Source organism: Erithacus rubecula (assembly GCF_903797595.1).
Source record: "Erithacus rubecula genome assembly, chromosome: 4".
Classification (NCBI taxonomy): Eukaryota; Metazoa; Chordata; class Aves; order Passeriformes; family Muscicapidae; genus Erithacus; species Erithacus rubecula.
This window is the reverse complement of record NC_136686.1, coordinates 41,515,262-41,532,365: the sequence shown is the minus strand read 5'-3', so window position 1 is coordinate 41,532,365 and position 17,104 is coordinate 41,515,262. Positions and strand designations below refer to the sequence as shown.

General features: G+C 44.7%; 2 protein-coding genes across 3 annotated transcripts in view; both read right to left on the bottom strand.

The window, feature by feature from the left end:
• GXYLT1 (glucoside xylosyltransferase 1) overlaps positions 1 to 17,104 on the bottom strand; it is a 237,383-nt gene that overhangs the window by 179,013 nt on the left and 41,266 nt on the right. The gene's annotated exons all lie outside the window — the stretch shown is intronic.
• PRICKLE1 (prickle planar cell polarity protein 1) overlaps positions 1 to 17,104 on the bottom strand; it is a 64,608-nt gene that overhangs the window by 6,338 nt on the left and 41,166 nt on the right. Inside the window, exons 1-3 of one of the 2 annotated variants that reach the window (XM_079303698.1) lie at positions 9,058 to 9,239; positions 2,880 to 3,058; positions 513 to 626 (exon numbers count right to left, since the gene is read on the bottom strand). In XM_079303698.1, the coding sequence (XP_079159824.1) occupies positions 513 to 626; positions 2,880 to 3,011 (246 nt within the window). In that variant the 5' untranslated portion in view covers positions 3,012 to 3,058; positions 9,058 to 9,239. Of the gene's footprint in view, positions 1 to 512; positions 627 to 2,879; positions 3,059 to 9,057; positions 9,240 to 17,104 lie in introns of those variants that run through there. The other variant, XM_079303697.1, reaches the window with a different exon arrangement.

Here is a 17,104-nt window from a genome sequence, read left to right as displayed (position 1 = left end):
GTCCTTTAGATTTATGGTTAAGTGCCCACGACTAAGTGTTGCAGCATACACAAGACCTTAAGTACTGACACCCCCGCCCCTTTCCTTACAAAGAGCTTGTTTGTTATTTCCACTTCTACTCGAAATTACACTGCATAACTGAGATGCAAGCCTTTTACTATCACAAAGCATCCTTTTTGTGCGCCACAATGCAATTCCAGGAATTTGTAGGTTCCTGGTAATTGGTGGGTGGCTGCAAACACTATAAAACTAACTTGTGTTAAGTTTATTGCAGTGACACCAGCCTCCCTAACAAGCAAAGGCAGTGTCCTTCCAGACAGCTCTTATCTGCACACAAGCCAAGTGGACAGCTGAACAATGGACTCAGTGTACACACCGTGCTGCTTTATAGCTCAGATGCCACTGCAGGCCATGGTTTGTGCTTGTAATAAATACACAGGCAGGTAATTCTCCACAGAAAAGCAACCAGGGAGACCCAAGCCCAGACAGTTCATCCTAAATTCTGTATTTACCTCGTTATCATGGGGTGGCAGCTGATAGAGAAGTTGTTTAATCCGGTGCTTCTCTCCAGGGCTGTTAACATAAGGGACCTTCTCCTCTGGCAAGCAGGCAAAATACAGCTGGACCTGAGCAGGAGAAATGCAGAGTTCAGACCCAGGGACACCCAGGCCCCAAGCACTGCCAGTGTCCTTTGGCTACTGTTTTATCCCAGGTCTCATTTACGAAGGAAGAAGAGGTCACGCTACATTAGACTGTGACAGGGTTTGTGCTGAAAATACAAGACCCAGATGAACCAGCTCAGCAAACCTGAATTCTCTGATAAAACTAGCACCCAGCTGCTGAATTGCTTTTCTGGAATGCAATTTGCAGCGACAATTAGGGGGGTATCATAAATTATGCACATTTAATGTTCTCATTATTCCCACCCCCTTCAGGGCTGGTCAACAACTCCATGGAAATTCTAAGTTTCCCTCTGCAATTTACCACACAAGGCATGAAGGTTTCCAGAAAACAGCCACTATATAAACAAATTTAATTTGCTCTCTGCATTTTACACATTGTTGAGACAAAAGCTGTTTTGTAGTCTCCTGCTGATCAGGTTCACCCAAAGCATCAGCTTTCATTGCTTCCATGTGGGCTTTGGTAAGAAGGTGGAAACATCCTTCCCTTGGGAGGAGGCTGGATCCAGCCACATTTCAATCAGATGCAAATTAACCAGGAAATTTTCACGGGATGAATGTTTTTGTATCAGTCCTCACTCTTTTTTTTTTTTTTTTTTCCTTTTTCTTTTCAGAAGAGTATTATGACAGGAAAGCTGTAATGAACACTACGACAAAGCCCAATGGCAAAAAATATTTTTGTGGAACAGCTACAGATTTATTGTTTTTCCTATGCAGTTTCCAGCTTGTCACGAGGCCTGAGGCTGTAAGAGCTGACTATTGTCAAAAATATTACTTGCCATACAGATTTAAATAATGCTCAGGTCAACAGCTTATTACTGTGCAAGACAGTTTAAAAAAAGGCATCAATCAGTCACTTAAATCAGGAAGCAGTCAAAATTGTGAGACAGGTTATACAAAACATGATTTGGTCTTCATTTAACCAAAATTTAAACAACTGAAGTCTACTGTAAGCCCACTTGCTACTGACTATATTTCAGGATGCTCCAGAAAAAGATAACATGCAGCAAGATGTGAAGTTTTAAAAATAGTTTATGCCCTTTTCTCAAGCTTATTGCACTGTTCTCAAAATAAGTAATCCTTCTGGGGGAAAAACCCTCCCATCTTTGGTGAGTTTGGGCTAGTTGGGATTATGAGGATATTTTAGGGCATTTAATTGTTCTGGCAGAATGTTAGCTCACCCTTTGCCTTAAGGTCTGATTCATCAGGATTCTTATAGATGCTTAAGCAAGTGATAAAAAGAGTTGGCCTAAAAATAGCCTGTTATTTGCCATTCCTGCTGACTTGTTACTTTACTCATGATTAAGAAAATCTCTGCATTGCAAAAAAGAGACATCTGCACTTTTTTAAACTATGGACTGAATAAGCTTGGCAGGATTGCTCTGCCTCCTTTAACAGATGTTGCAAAGCCACCCTGGCCATTTAACACTAAAGTCTTGAGTTCTGAGTATTACTGAGTACACAGCTTCAGCACAGTTGCAATATCATAAGTGAATGAATGAATATCATTAGCAATTCATTCTGCAATTCCAACAGCAACATGGTCATCAATAATTTCACTTTTATTCCCACTGCCATGTGATGTTACACAAAAAAAGGGGACTGAAGAGAGGGGGGAAAAGGACAGCCCAACCAACCCACAAGTGTCAGCTCCAGACACCAACAAGAGAACTGCTGGCATGAACAAATGGCAGCCATACAACTATTTAAACAGGCGCAAAATACATTATTACCTGTCACAATGACTGAACACTTTGGTTTATATGCACTGCCGAACCATCCATGTTCTAAATGTCAAATCCCTAATTATTTAAAGAGTCATACAAGTGCAATGAAATACTTGGCCAGGGAGCACAATGTCATGAGGTATGCCATGAGCTTTAATTTAACCTAATAACTTATTTCAAAAAGAAATTTCTATGCTGCTTTTACTTGGCAATACATACCTCTGCAGCACATACTTTTTGAAAAACCTTGACTAGGAACTTTTTAGGAACATAAAACTCCTTAAGGCTGAGAACTTTAAGCTCCCTACACACAGCCTCACTGGACAGGAAACAAAAAAGAAGTGAAAAGTTCTACATGAATTAAAAGTTTTATACATTATAAGAATTTAATTAGACTTTTAGAGGCAGCATATCATTCCCTCAGACAGTCCTCACGAGGCTTATTTTTAAAATGCAGAAAGATGGTTGGTACCTGCTCTGGTCTGAGGCCTGGGGGGACCCAGGCATATTCCTCCAAGGCACAGCCAGAGTCATCATCAGAGGTTGAGCTCCGCTGACACCCATAAACGAGGTTATTGGCTTTGGGCTCCATCTCCAATGGCATAAGTGTGAAGTGTTAAATATTTCAGCTGCAGCTCATCAAGCAGTGATCTGGAGAAAAAGATTAATAGAGCTTTAATAGATTTTAACAGGAACAACCAATTATCAGTGTAAATGATCTTACAACAGTTTAGTATTCCTTGTGCTGCCCAGAACAATAAATTAGTGAAGCTTCATTGACACTTGCTCCAAACAATTAAAAAAAAAAAGTTATAAAAATGAAACTATTGAAGAAAAAAAACCCTGGAAACCTAGGACAGATTACCACTTTTAGCAACCACCATGTATTTCAATATTATCACTTGTCACCTTTTACAGTTCTGCTTGTTTCACATCACAGGACATATATTTGCTTAAATCTAGGAAAGACTCATTGAGCAGACACTAACAACAGGAATGACACAAGCTCTTCCTGAAGTCATTACTACCACTAACCTACTAAAACAAAAGACATGACAAACACTTGTCAAAAGCTAAAGAAATTACTGGGGTAAGATGGTTGTTCAAGTAGCATCCTGTTGTTCACAAGGCAGGCACAAGCAGCAAGCATCTGCTGGATTCCTCTGAGAAATTTGGTTGAGCTGTATGGGAGCGGAAGGGCGTTGGTCCTGTTAAATATCTGAAATCCACTTATGTCAGATTAGTCTCTGTAAAATGCATCATGATTGTTCTGTCAATTTAAAACCCTATAGGGAGATGATTTTGTTGATTCATGAAGCCTGCAAAGCTTAATATCAGTGAGATTGTCTTGACTCACAACTGGTGAAGAAGGCTCTCACCAAGATCCATAGCAGTCTGCAGTAAAAAGCTTAAGAAGATATATATGTCTTGTATTAATTCTAGCAGAAGTTCTTAGGAAATTCATACAAGGTATTCAATGAAATACACAGAGGATTTGTCCTAAAACAACAGGTATCTTGACCACTTGGGGTAGGGACAAGCTTGCTTTTACAGTGCCACGTCATGCATGAGCTGTGCCTTCCCTGTTTGAGGACATTTGGACAGAACCAATTTTGTCAGTGCTACATCAGAGCTGTAGAAAATTTTAATCTCCTTGACATAAACCCCTTGCTGGTGAAAATGAGAAGAGCAATCTAAAAACTTCTGGTGGGTCATATGTTACATTTCCATCTCATCACAACTATTTTAGAGAAATTAAGTTCCCCTTAGATCACAGGTGGAAGATTTAAGACTGTTCATGTAAATATTCTGCGGGTTACTCAACAGGAGCTTTTCCTCAAGCATGAGGCACTGGTTAGTGCCTGGTGCTGATAATTCAGCTCATAAACCCAAACCTGCTCCATAAAAAGTGGCCATATGCATCCAAAAGCTACAAGCTCTCAGAAATTATAATATCCAGTATACAGTCTTATCTAGCCCAATTTTCAATGTCTATACATTCCCACAGCCCTTAAAAAGAGATGGGATTACTTAACTCTTCCACTGGACTAGTGCTCCAAAAAATTAAGTTGTTTCACTTTACTTCAAAAACTTCTGGTTTAAAAACAGACATACTATTTTTGGTGCACTGCTAAGATGCCAGCACACTTCACAGCTGCACTGTAATAGAAGATTAATTTCATATTTGATGGGGCAAGCAAACCTGCCAACTTCCCCTCTGAGAACAGGCTATTTCTGGAAAGCTGGTGAGCTGTCAGGCATATGTCTGAAATTCTACTCAAGTTGAACAACTAAAGGTTAGCACAACAGCTTCTGAGCTTAACATTGCCATATTACAACCTTTCTCAAGGAAGGTAGGTATAATCAAACTCAATCCTAAAAGCTCAATCCTATATATGTAAAACAGACAGGCTTCCTGGTACATAATGTATCCCTTGAGTTAGCTGCACTCAGAAACAAATGATAAGACAAGGAATACAGAACTGTTTCCCCTTCCCACTTAATGGTGGAAGTAAAGTCAATGCATCAGGTAAATTTTTGTTACTGCTTGCATAAAACTGGGGTGCAAGGAAGGAGGGACAGAGGAATAATGTGATGCAGTTAGGAAATCACGCTATGAAAAAAAGGCAACAGTGTTCGTTGTGCTGATGGATAGGGATGCTCAGTTTGGCACCTGGTGTCACTCATCATTTATATCCAAGTAATTCTTAAATATAAAGTCACTAGGAATGTCACTGAGAAGCTGAATTCCTTCCAAGGTGACTTAGCAGCAGATGAACTATTTTACCTTTTCCATTTAGAAAGGGGAGGATGCCTGGTTTGCAATAAATGCGCCACTCACTGAGACCTAAGCTGGTATTTCGAATTCTTAGGGCATTGCAAGAACCTGTATTTGTCAAATGGTCCCTTTTCAAGAACTGACTCCTGCCCAATATCCCAGGAATAAAAGGAGTCAGTAGGTTAAACATCTTTGACAATATTTCATTAGGCAGCACGACCTCAACTACATTCCACAGGAAGCAGATTTGAAACATAATTTATGCAAGAGACAGCTCTGGCAGTGCCTGGGCACTTGAGCAGAGTGTATTCCTCCCTTGTTCTCACAATACCCAACACTTACAAGCACACCAGGTAATTTCATATTAATTGTTCAGAACCCTCTTTCCACAAGATCAAAGATTAACTTCTCCAACTTCTCTTGAAAGACAATGAAACAACCCAAAATCTGATTGTATGATGAGTTATTAACTTTTCTGAGTATTTTGAACACTAAGGGGACATCCTACTCCCACAATGAACAAAGCAGCACTGGGCAGTGCCAGGATCTTAAGCATAGCAAAGGTAGGTAAGTGTAGGAGCATTGTCTAATTCCTAAGGAAGACAAGGCACTGATGAGAGAGACAAGGCTGCTTTTTCTGCAGAGACTGATCCATTTCAGAAAGCACACACACCAGCTCCAAGAAGAGGAAACCACAAACCCACAGGCCCACTTTCCAGTCATACAGGCCAGTTTGAAAGTTTGGCTGATAGAGAATAAAAGAAAAATGCATCTTACCTCCAAATGTAAAATGCGACTTTACAATCAGGGTTCTCCTCCCCAGCTAAGGTGATTAGAAATGTTCAAAGCAGGGTCCACAAACCTCAATGAACTGGGATTAGGACAGCTCAAAGGACATAATTCACTTTAAAAGAAAATTGGTCCTACAGAGCAAATGTGAAGCTGGCTATGAAATGACTGATGATACAGCACATATAAATAGAGCCACATCACAAATACTGTGGGGTTGGTGAGAACAAGGTTTCTACTCCAGCCTATCTTAACAGCAGGCTATCTGAAGAACTATTTTAACAATTGCTTGTTTAGGAGTTCTTCTTCCTCTCCTGTTCAAGTGTAATTTGGTTTGCATTTTAAAACTACAGGGTTCTTCCTCCCTGCCCCCCAGCCTCACTCACCCTTCAAAGTGATCTGTTTAAAATGATTACATCCTAAGGAGGATTCAAATGAATATAAACAACAGCTGAAAAAATAAGTGCTTTCCGAGGGATGACTAGAAAGGTGGTCTTTCTATTCCTGCCATGACACCTACAAAACACAGCAAGGATGTGTTGTTTTGCTTTGCTTTCCTAAAGCCCATGGAACATTCTGAGGTTTCAGCTCTGTTCAAACACTGCCCCTCAAAAAAGGCTTTATAGCCTACAAGGAGGTTTTTCACTGGCAGGTTGACAACTATGAATAACATAATTGAGTTACACAGCTAAATTTGATTTGAAAAGAAAAGTAATTACTGTGTTTTTTCCACTGATGAATTAAAACAGTCATATGACAAATTCCTTAGAAGCAAAGACAAACTACACCCCTAATTACAAAGCTATGGGTACACAAAATACTGGATATCAAACTTAGAACAAAGCTGTTGCTGAAGCCCATATGAAGGTTATCCCCATGCTAGGATTTCCAGCTCACTGATTATGTTCTCCCTGACCAGATAGAAGAGGTCACGATTTGTAAGCAAAGTTAGACAAACATCTCCTTGCCCACCCCCTACTGTTTTACTCTGTCCTGCAGGGCAAATTGTTTTAACAACTTTTTTGTTAGAAGGCTTGTTAACAAGGCTATAGGGGATACAAGATGCATATCACACACATCCATTCACAATGAAGGCTCAACGACCTAAGATTAGCATGGTCAGCCCATTCACCTGCTTATTTAATCTCTGGTGCAAGATAACTACATTAGAAGAGGAAGGGCACAATATAACAGCAATAAACCACCATAAAGCAACTATTAATAATTCAAAGCCTATTTCCAATATACGTTAGGCACATGATGAGGAAGTCCCCGTTCCCTAGCTACACTACAAAGAACATCGACACTGAGCTCTATAGCTCTCTTTGAGGGAAATCCGGATCCAGAACTGATAAGGAGAATCTGTATCAGCACCAGCACACAGCTGCTGGGTCCTTCTGAGTAATGAACTACCCAGAGCAGTCGGGAAGGAATAGAGCAATCCACTTATTCATTCAAAAGCCCTCTAAATGGACCCTAGAAGAACTGTTTTGCATTTTGTTAGCCAATATACAAGGATAACCAGAGGAGTTAACTGCTTTCCTCCTCTAGCATCCTAGCGCATCACTCTTCCAACTGGAAGTCAGACGATCCTTCTCAGGGTATTTTCTTTTGAGGAGCCATACCGCAAAGGCAGGCTACCTGCATTTAGCAAAAGGAGGAAGCCCCGTAACAAAGCATCGCCCCATGCCAACACATCTGATTTGGCCGTGTTATCCTTGGCTCTGCACATCGCTAATGGAAACTCAATCACACGCTGCAGTGAGGCACGACCCAAACCTCCAACCGAGAAAGAGGTGTTCTCACGGATGCTCCCACCCGCCCTCCTTAAGAGGGTGTACAAATTTAGAAAGAAGGAAATCTTGCCTTTTACAGTCTCCTATTGATTTTCAAAATTCTATTTTAAACAGCAGCCAGACTTTACTCCAATGTACACATATACTCAGGTTTCACCCCATCACCTGTTGGCTGTCGAACAACACCCTTCTTTGTTAGGGCTCACAACCCTCATTTGAGACAAGTTTCCAGAGAAAACACTTGAAGAAAGTGTTCAATAAGTCACAAGACAGGAATTGTAAAAAAATCGGAAAGTAAAAAAAAATTCTGCGTCCAGCCCCGTGCACCGTGACAGCCCCGCGCCCCCATCTCGGAGGAGCGGGGACGGTACCTTCCTCAGCAGGCAGAGATCCCTAAAGGACAGGTGGGAGGTTTTCCATCCTGACCAAGTTTCAGAGACGTTAAGGTGGGTCAGAGGCACCCCCAGCCCCGCGGGTCCCCACGCTCCAGAGCCGGATGCACCGGCAGCCACCCGCCTGCCCTGCCCGTCCGGCGGAGCTGCCGCGAGGAGAGCGGACACAGGTTACCGCAGATTACACAGGTTACCTCTGTGCGGCACCGGCACGGCGTTCAGGCTGCTGCCGGAGCCGGGCGGGCTGCGCAGGAGAGGCGATGCGGGCTGGAGAGCCGACCCGCAGCTCACACCGAGCCCGGGGCTGCACAGCTCCCCCCGGTCCCGACAGCCCCGAGCAGCGGCAGCGCCCGCCGAGCGCTCCTCCAGCGCTGTCCCTGCCGCCCGACGCCACCGCCTCCTTTCCTTTCCTTTCCCCGTCCCGCCTGCTGGGAGCGCAGCGGGAGCGCTCCCTGCGCCGCCCCCGGCCCGGCCGCGGAGGGGGCAGCGTCCCGGCGCTCCTCCCGCACTCTGCACCGGCCCCGCAGCGTCCCGGCGCTCCTCCCGCACTCTGCACCGACCCCGCAGCGTCCCGGCGCTCCTCCCGCACTCGGCACCGGCCCCGCAGCGTCCCGGCGCTCCCCCCGCACTCTGCACCGACCCCGCAGCGTCCCGGCGCTCCTCCCGCACTCTGCACCGGCCCCGCAGCGTCCCGGCGCTCCTCCCGCACTCGGCACCGACCCCGCAGCGTCCCGGCGCTCCCCCCGCACTCTGCACCGGCCCCGCAGCGTCCCGGCGCTCCCCCCGCACTCTGCACCGGCCCCGCAGCGTCCCGGCGCTCCTCCCGCACTCGGCACCGGCCCCGCAGCCTCCCCGAACTCGGCACCGGCCCCGCGGAACCCCAGTGCCCCTCACCGCTCCTCCGTCAGGCGGCGGGAGGGAACTCTCCCACCAGCGATCTTCGTTCGAAGCGCTGCCCGAGGCGGGGGAAGGAGTGTGGGAAGGGGGAGCGTCTCCTGCCACCGCCCCCGAGGCAGGAAGGGTCGCCGTCTCGGCCCGCCTGCCCACCCAGGGGACCGAGCGCCTGCAGAAGCAATAAATTCTGCGCTCAGGACACGACGGACACACGGTGTGGCGACACTGCTTTTGTTCGTGTTTACGTCCAAAATAGATTTCCCACCCCACCCTGGACGCGCTCCGGCCGCCCCGGGCTGACCCGGCCCGGCCCCCGCCGCCCCGCGCACCCGGACGGGAAGGACTCGGTTCAGGACGGGAAAACATTTGTTCTACGTCTCTGTACACGAATAATAAAAGTACAATAAAAATAATAAACCCTATCTGAAGCCGAGAATCTCAGAGAGCAGCCGTCCATCACTGCCTCCCTGGCACATTCCAAGCTGGAAAGAGGCCTCCGAGCCCCACCTTGGGCACAGAGAGGTGGCACCGGGACATTTTCTAAGAGGCTGCCAGTCCCCGCTTTTACCACTTCCCCCACACCCGCAGGCATAAAGAGCCCCGAGAGGCGGGTGGTTCGTCTTCAAAGGCAGGCGGACGGCTTCCCCCCGGCACCGCCAATGTAACCGTGAACACCGCGGTCAAATTTCCTCTTCCCTCCCGCTCTTTGTCTCCCTGGGGAAGTCATTATCAAAGGGAATTTATTCGTGCTGCATCTCGGGGTCAGGGCGGCAGCACAGCCCGGCTCTGCCCCAGCCCCTCGCACCCCGGCCCCGGCTCCCGCCGAGCTCCCGCAGCCGGGGGCGGCCGGGCTGCCCGGGACGGCGAAGGGACACTTCTCAGACACTTAGCGCTTCCCCCAGGGACCGAATTTGCATGGGTTTAAATTCACTTCTGTACATTCGAATGGCTTTGCCGGCAGTGCGCTGACGGGTACCGGCGCGGGCTGAGGCGCTCAGAGCAGCGTCCCCGTGCTCAGCTCTGTCACCCCTCCCCGGGCTGGGCACATGCAGTCCCACGGCGAGCCGGGAGAAGCCGCCACACCTCCCGTGGGCAGATTCCCCATCGCTAGGGACAGGCAGCCAGGCCGGCCCGGGAGCAGGACCACCACCGGGCTATCTGGTGCCGAGAGGCGCAGCCCATCCTGGGCTAAGGCGCAGCCGATCCCCACCAGCAGCCGAGATGTGCCCCTAAACACGACCACAGGTGTGCCCCCAAACAGACACGACCGTCACACCTGTCACCTGGGGAAATGCGCGAGTCCCGCGCCGCTCCAGCCACAGGCAATCAAAGCCGCGGTCTGTGGCTCCTGCGGCAGGAAAAAAACCTGCTAAACTCCAGCAAACTAACCAGCTCCCATCTTTCCACACCCCATTTCACTTCCATAAGCAGTTTCGCTGGTTGTACCACCTCCATTCTTATACAGCTTAGTCGTTTTGAGGTCAAAATTGGCGTATCGCTTGGATGAACTAGAGATTTTGTCAGAGCTTTTGTCAGTGCTGGCTTTAGGAGACCCAGACTGTTCCTATTCTGTTTGTTGGACTGAGCAGACCCCATCTGGCGGCCAGCTGAACATCTGCCAGCTCCATTCATCATTAATCAAAAATGGAAATGTCAGGAATAATGTTTATTCTCCCCCACTACATGACTGAATAAATACCAACAATTTACATATATTGTTTACTCCTTTTCCAGAAGTGCCTGACATTTTCTCAGCAGCTCCCCACACTGAAGGCTCAACACCTCTGCACAGCAAATTGCAAAAACGAGAATCTCCTTTGGGAACTTCTGCAGCACAATCAGCTCAATGGCTGCAGATAAGTTTGTAAAGTTTCATGACTAAGAGTCTACCCAAGCCAAAGAAGACACGTTCACTTACTTTTCTGGAAAATCAAGCTGTCCCCCATTTTTCTAACACTTTCCTTGACACTGAAGTGTCAGATGGTTGGCAGCATGGCTCTCATTCTTTTCCTGGACTTTTGTGACTTGAGCACAGAAACTACTATATTGTTCTGAACAATGCACTTATAAATTAGGCCAAAACCAACCATTGTGATCTAGTCTGAACTAATGTGGTATTAAGATTTTCCTGCATTTTTTGACTGCATGAACAAAACATTTTATATTGATTTAAAAGTACCAGCAATGAAAAACACTCTAGAACTTCTGTTAAATCCATCTACAGCACCTGAAAAATTATTTCAGGTAGTCAATTATTTTACAGTACATTATTTTCCATTTTTTTTTAAGATCTCAGATTGCTGTGTTTCAGTGCTCAAATACTCAATTCTATGGTACCCTTGAATGTTAGGTTAAAGAAACAGTCATAATAACTCCCCTTAGGCATCTGCAAATTGTGAAAGTCATTCCTGAACTATCTCCTTTGATTTCAGATGCTTCCATAAGAGCAAATGTGTTGCTATGATTTCTTCTTTATTTTCACACAACAAATATGACAGCATACATACTCATTATGTGAAGTACAAACTGTGCCACAGAAGTTGCCTTAAAAAAAAAAGAAAAAAGAAAAAGAAAAAAGGAAAGCTCAAGAGACAGGCACAAACTGACTTGCCCTTTATGGGATGTACTACCACATTCTTGACTGTATCTGGGTAGAGCTGATCCTTCAAACAACTAAATGCTTCAAGGGACCTGTCAAAGATACTGAACCTTTTGCCCTAAGGTATTAGTACAAATTTAGTCCAGGTAACAACTTTCTTGTACTACTGACCAGGCCAGGAATATCCTCTGGCCTGTAAGAAATTTGCTGAGTTGTCAGTGTGATTTCCCAGTTCCAAATTACCCAGATCAGGGAACATCCCCTGAGATAACACTGGTAATTGCTACCTTTGTTGGCAGTCACAGAAGAGAGACCAAGCAGCAGAAAATGAATTAACCTCTTGTGCTTCAGAGGCAGCTTCTCCAGGTAGAGTAGCACAACACCCACCTCTCAAGCCTGATTTAGTTCTGTGGATAAACAGAGGAGCTCATCATCCACATCATCACCCTTTAACAATCACCTCCATCTCAAAACTTCTAATTAAGTATCATCTTGTGTGTTCATTTAAAATAAAACATCACAATTTAGCTATGAAAAGTGAAAGAATGCAGAAAGATGAATGGAAACCAGAACAAAAACAACAACAACAACAACAATAAAATTTCAGTAGTAATTCTTCCAGAGAAATCAATGAGAAAAGTCTCCAAAATAAGTCAGGTTTTGTATTTTTAAATAAAGCAGGAGAGGCTTTCTATATATCTGACAGCACAGGAGGAGTCCGTGGAGCAGGAATTACAACTGCTCCCCAGGCAGTGGCTGTGCACAAATCAAAGCAATGTCTGATGCAGGCAGGTATGCCCTTCAGGAATTTTAGGGATGATGACTCAATGTATGGTCCTGCCTGAAGGCTACAGCACAGGGAACTGTAGGATGTATTTACAGCACCAAGGTCCTTTCCACCCCCAGTAGCCATGGGTCTCTGCCTCCAGGGAGCAAAAAGACCAGAATAAGGGAAGCAGTGTCATCGTGATCTGAGATGATCTACTGGAAACCTAACCCACTGAAGAATACTGGTCTAATTCCCTAGACCTGCCACTGTTAGCACAAGGGAAAACAATGACTGATTCCTGTGAGGCTGGACTGTTGTGGAGATGAATTGCCAGCCTTTCTCCCTCTCTCTTCTGGAAAAACTGGCTGTTTACACTCACTTGCTTAGCAGGTGCACAAAAATGGCCTGACCACCAAGAGCCCTATATTTAAAATTCAGAAACCCCCATGGACATTCATCTGCACCTCTAGATACTTAAATGTCTAGCCAAACCCAGCCCTAGGTTTCTTCTCCCAGGTTATGAGTGTGAAAGTATGCCTTTACAGATAGGAACAGTTTACACAATTTTATCCCTATCTACAGTCACTAGGAGACACCTGGCACATGGCCTGTCCTTGAAGCAAAGCACAAACCCTGAAGTACCCCAGTGGAACACCAGGCAAAGGCCACCCTCCTCTGTGTCACCCCACGCCTACAGCCATAGAGAAACTTGTCCCTGTCCAGCCCTGCTTCCTCCTCCCCCCCCAAACCAGGCAGTTTGCACCAGCAGTGGATCACCATGTGCTGCTGGGAGCAGAGGCAAGCCAGGGGTGTTACCAATGCATCCAGGCTTCTGAACTGTGCCAGTCTTTAAATAATGCTTAAAAATAACATTTAGGTAACATTTAAAATCCAGAGAAAACCACCTCCATAGGAAATATGCATGTAAAACACAAGAGATGATCTGCAATAAAGAGATACAGGGATTAAAAGGAAGTGTGAGTGCGAAATGCAACAAGTTAAAAGTATAAGAAAATATAAGAAAAGTCAAAAATATAAGAAAATATATTACTTTTGCCCAGCAAGGGTTTGTGATTATATGATGGTGCTTGGTTTCCACTCTTCTCTTTGCTACATTCCCCATCATCCTAACAATCTGCACCCAATGGAAATATTAACATCAGGTAAGAGATCAGAAGACAATCAAGTGGCACTAAACTAATAATAGTAACAGCTCATTTATTTTCACCTAACAGTGGTACATACATCTGCTGAGGCATCAAGCAATCAGGCATCAAGGTGGGCAATAGTGCCTAGTGCTTGCTTTGGAGAGCTACACCAGCTATAAATGGCCTGAGGACTGGCTGGCATAAGCTGCTGTGTTGGGAATCCTTGACTAAGAGAGGTTGATTTTATTTCCTTTCCTCAGTGCTCTCAGAGGTGAAGACCAACACACCTTCTAAAACCACGATCCTACTTTGCTTCAGCAGCAAAGAATTAAAATTTCATTAAAATGCCCTTCCTTGTCAGATCGGGCTAGGACTTGCTCCTGAACCAACAGGTCTGTTGCTGCATCTGGAAACTCTTAACCCCACAGGCTCCTCTGGAGACAGCAATCTTGATTTTATCACAATTGGCTGAGCACAGCCCGCAGTCACACAGGGCACAGGTAAACACCCAGGTGCCAGAGCACCACTGCAGCACAGCTGTGGGCTGGGAGTGGGGCTCTGACCACAGCAGCACCCTGGGCAGGCAGTGCCCTGCTCCCAGGCTGCACAACACAGGGCATTGCAAAGATGTGTGCCTGCAATGCTTTGCCAGTAGCAGAGACTGACACAGGTGGAAATGCTGCCTGGGTTTTTAATGACACCCCAGCACAAACACCATTATGCAATGGGGAAGGTGTTGCAGAGCCCGTGCTAATGCACTGTTTGCTTATTGAGGGAATTTCAATCAAGTATTGTGCCAAAGCCTGTGTGGATGGTGAATGATGTCATCTGTGTCAAGCTGTGTTCCCAAGCCTTCCCTCTGAAGAACCTCTCCAATTTATCTAAATTTGTTTGAAAATTGATTTAGATTAAAAGAGGAAATGGTATGAACTCAGTGGATCTTCAGCTGTGGTCAACATTTATACATGCAGACAATGGGACATTTAACCCAGGAGCTGGCACCCATGTAAAAAAAACCCCCTAATAATATTATAATATCAATTAAAATAATACAGTAGTAATATTATAAGCTAATAATTTAAATAAATATTTGAACTAGTATTTCAAAACAAATTTAAAACCCTTTATGAGTGCAGTTTTGTTGTGTGATGCTCCAGTTATGCTCAGTCTTCCCTGTAGCTGGCAATGCTTTTTAATAGTCTGAACTTAGGAAAAAAACCAAGTGATTGACTTTAAGTGAAGGCAAAATTTGACATGGAGGATTAGCACTGCTCTTGAAGCTTTATATCCAGAGAAAACAAAACTGAATTTAAATCCAAAGATGAGATATGCAAAGGTTTGTAATAACCTCCTCTTGCCTAAAATCTGCAGAAGAAGGGAAGGCCAGCGGTCTGTGAACTAGATATCCTGCACAGTTCTACACTGCCATTTTCCACAAGCTATATGCACAGCACACTACAAGGCAGAGGACAATGCTTAGATTAACTATTAATTTATTTTACCAAATTAATGTCACAGTTCAACCTCAAGGCAGACAGCAATGCAAGAAGGATGCAAAAATGTCAGGCGGATAATGAGATGCACTGCACCTTTATTAGCTTTCCTTAGTACAGCAGCTGAAAGAGACACTGCCTGATTGATGAGCTGCCAAGACTGAAGACCATGAAACTCTACCAAAATATGGTCAGTAGTTCAGTATTTTGCATAGAAAGATCAATGGCTAAATAATGGTCTGAGCCAGGTGAGCCTGGGAACAGTCCTCTCACGTCTTACTCAGCAAACAAAGTTGGGCAGGCTTCTACCTTAGCAGAGGTTTGCTGCTCTTCTGTACAGTCTGCCTCTACTGTAGTTTGATTTGTATAAGGTTTCATTTTCTTCACACTTAAGAAGGCTTGGAGTGGACTAGGCAGCACCAAATGATGTCCTGACTCCAAAACTGAGACACAGTTTTGCAATGTGTTGCCTTAAAATTGCTGCCTTAAAATAGAAATGATACTCATATCTCCACCTTCCTCTTATTCTTTCCAACCCTGAAATTAAAAAAAAAAAATAAAAAGAAGAAAAAAAAAAGATAATATAAAAAAAAGTCATCCACCTAGCTGAAGTTTCTTCAATGAGAGCCACAAAGGTTTTATTCCCATGTCTTTCTTAAATGCACTGTGAAAATATGCTGGCATTTTTGTTTAAAAAAAAAAAAAAATCCAATCACTTGTTTCCCAATGGATGCACTGTAATGCAACCCACTACTCCAAAATGGGCAACAAACCATCCCCCATGTACATGGCTGGGCAAATAAAAATCAGTGTTAAAGGGCTTTTGCCCTCAGTACAAACTTCACCTCACTAACATGAATCTAACTCAGTATGACAAAAGATGTGGGGCAAACAGAGATTGATGAAGTTTTTCTCCTGGGGCGTGGGGACAGTGGGACAACTGAGCACATTTTTTGGGAAACCCAAAGGCTTTCTGCTTAACAGACTAAAGAATACTGATCTGGAGGTTACATACTTTTATTTCTCCCCCTGTCCCCTTCTTTTGCTTCTTTCTTTTTAATTTCTTTTTCTCTTAAGCATGATAAGCTTTTCTCTGCTGGTTTAGCTCCCAGAACTGGTTTATTGCAGGATGAGTTGGGCCCAGTTGTGCTAGGAGTGGAAAGGGAGGAATATCAAGAGGGATGGTCCGACTCCTGGCCAGCAGCTATCTATCATAACTACATTGACACATCCAAACCACATCAAAAGGCAGTCAGGAAGATGGCTTCAAGAGTACTTTTCCCAGGTGCATGCCAAATACCCTTGTGATTATGGATACTCAGGTGTAAACTGAGCAGAAAGATTAGGCAAGAAGCACTAGTGCAATAAAACCTCAGACCTAGCAGAGTCACCATGCACAGGCTTTTGACAGGATAAGGAACTGGCTGGACAGTGGCACACAAAGAGCTGTAATGGCTTGATCTACCCCATCCCTGAGAGTGTTCAAGGCCAGGCTGGATGGGGCTTTCAGCAACCTGTCTAGTGGAAGGTGTCCCTCCCTATGGCAGGGCAGTTGGAACTAGATGATTTTTAAGGTTCCTTCCAACCCAAACCATTCTGTGATTCTATGATGATACTGTGAAATAGTATTCCTTTCTCTACAGAGATTGCTTAGGATTGGGTGGTTGGAAATATAAAAGTGCTCCTTTCCTTCTCTTCATCTCCACTGCATTGGAATTTAAAGGCCAAGTGGGCAGGCAGTGTCTGTTCAAGATACGAGTTACATCTGTTCTGTAGGATAATATTGAAGATCATAGTTAAACAAATATTCAAATAGAAATCCAGTAATAATTATGTTTCTTAGCTAGCAGTCATTATCCTTTCCACACCAATTGGCAAGATAATTAATTGTAAGTACAACAGGGAAAAACAGGTTAAATCCCCTAAATATCAAGCTTCATCTCATCAACATGACACTACTATAGAGAATTCTGGAGCCTCCAGCACATATGTATTTCCTTAACTGTGTTTATGGAAATTTTTGTAGACTCCTAAGAGT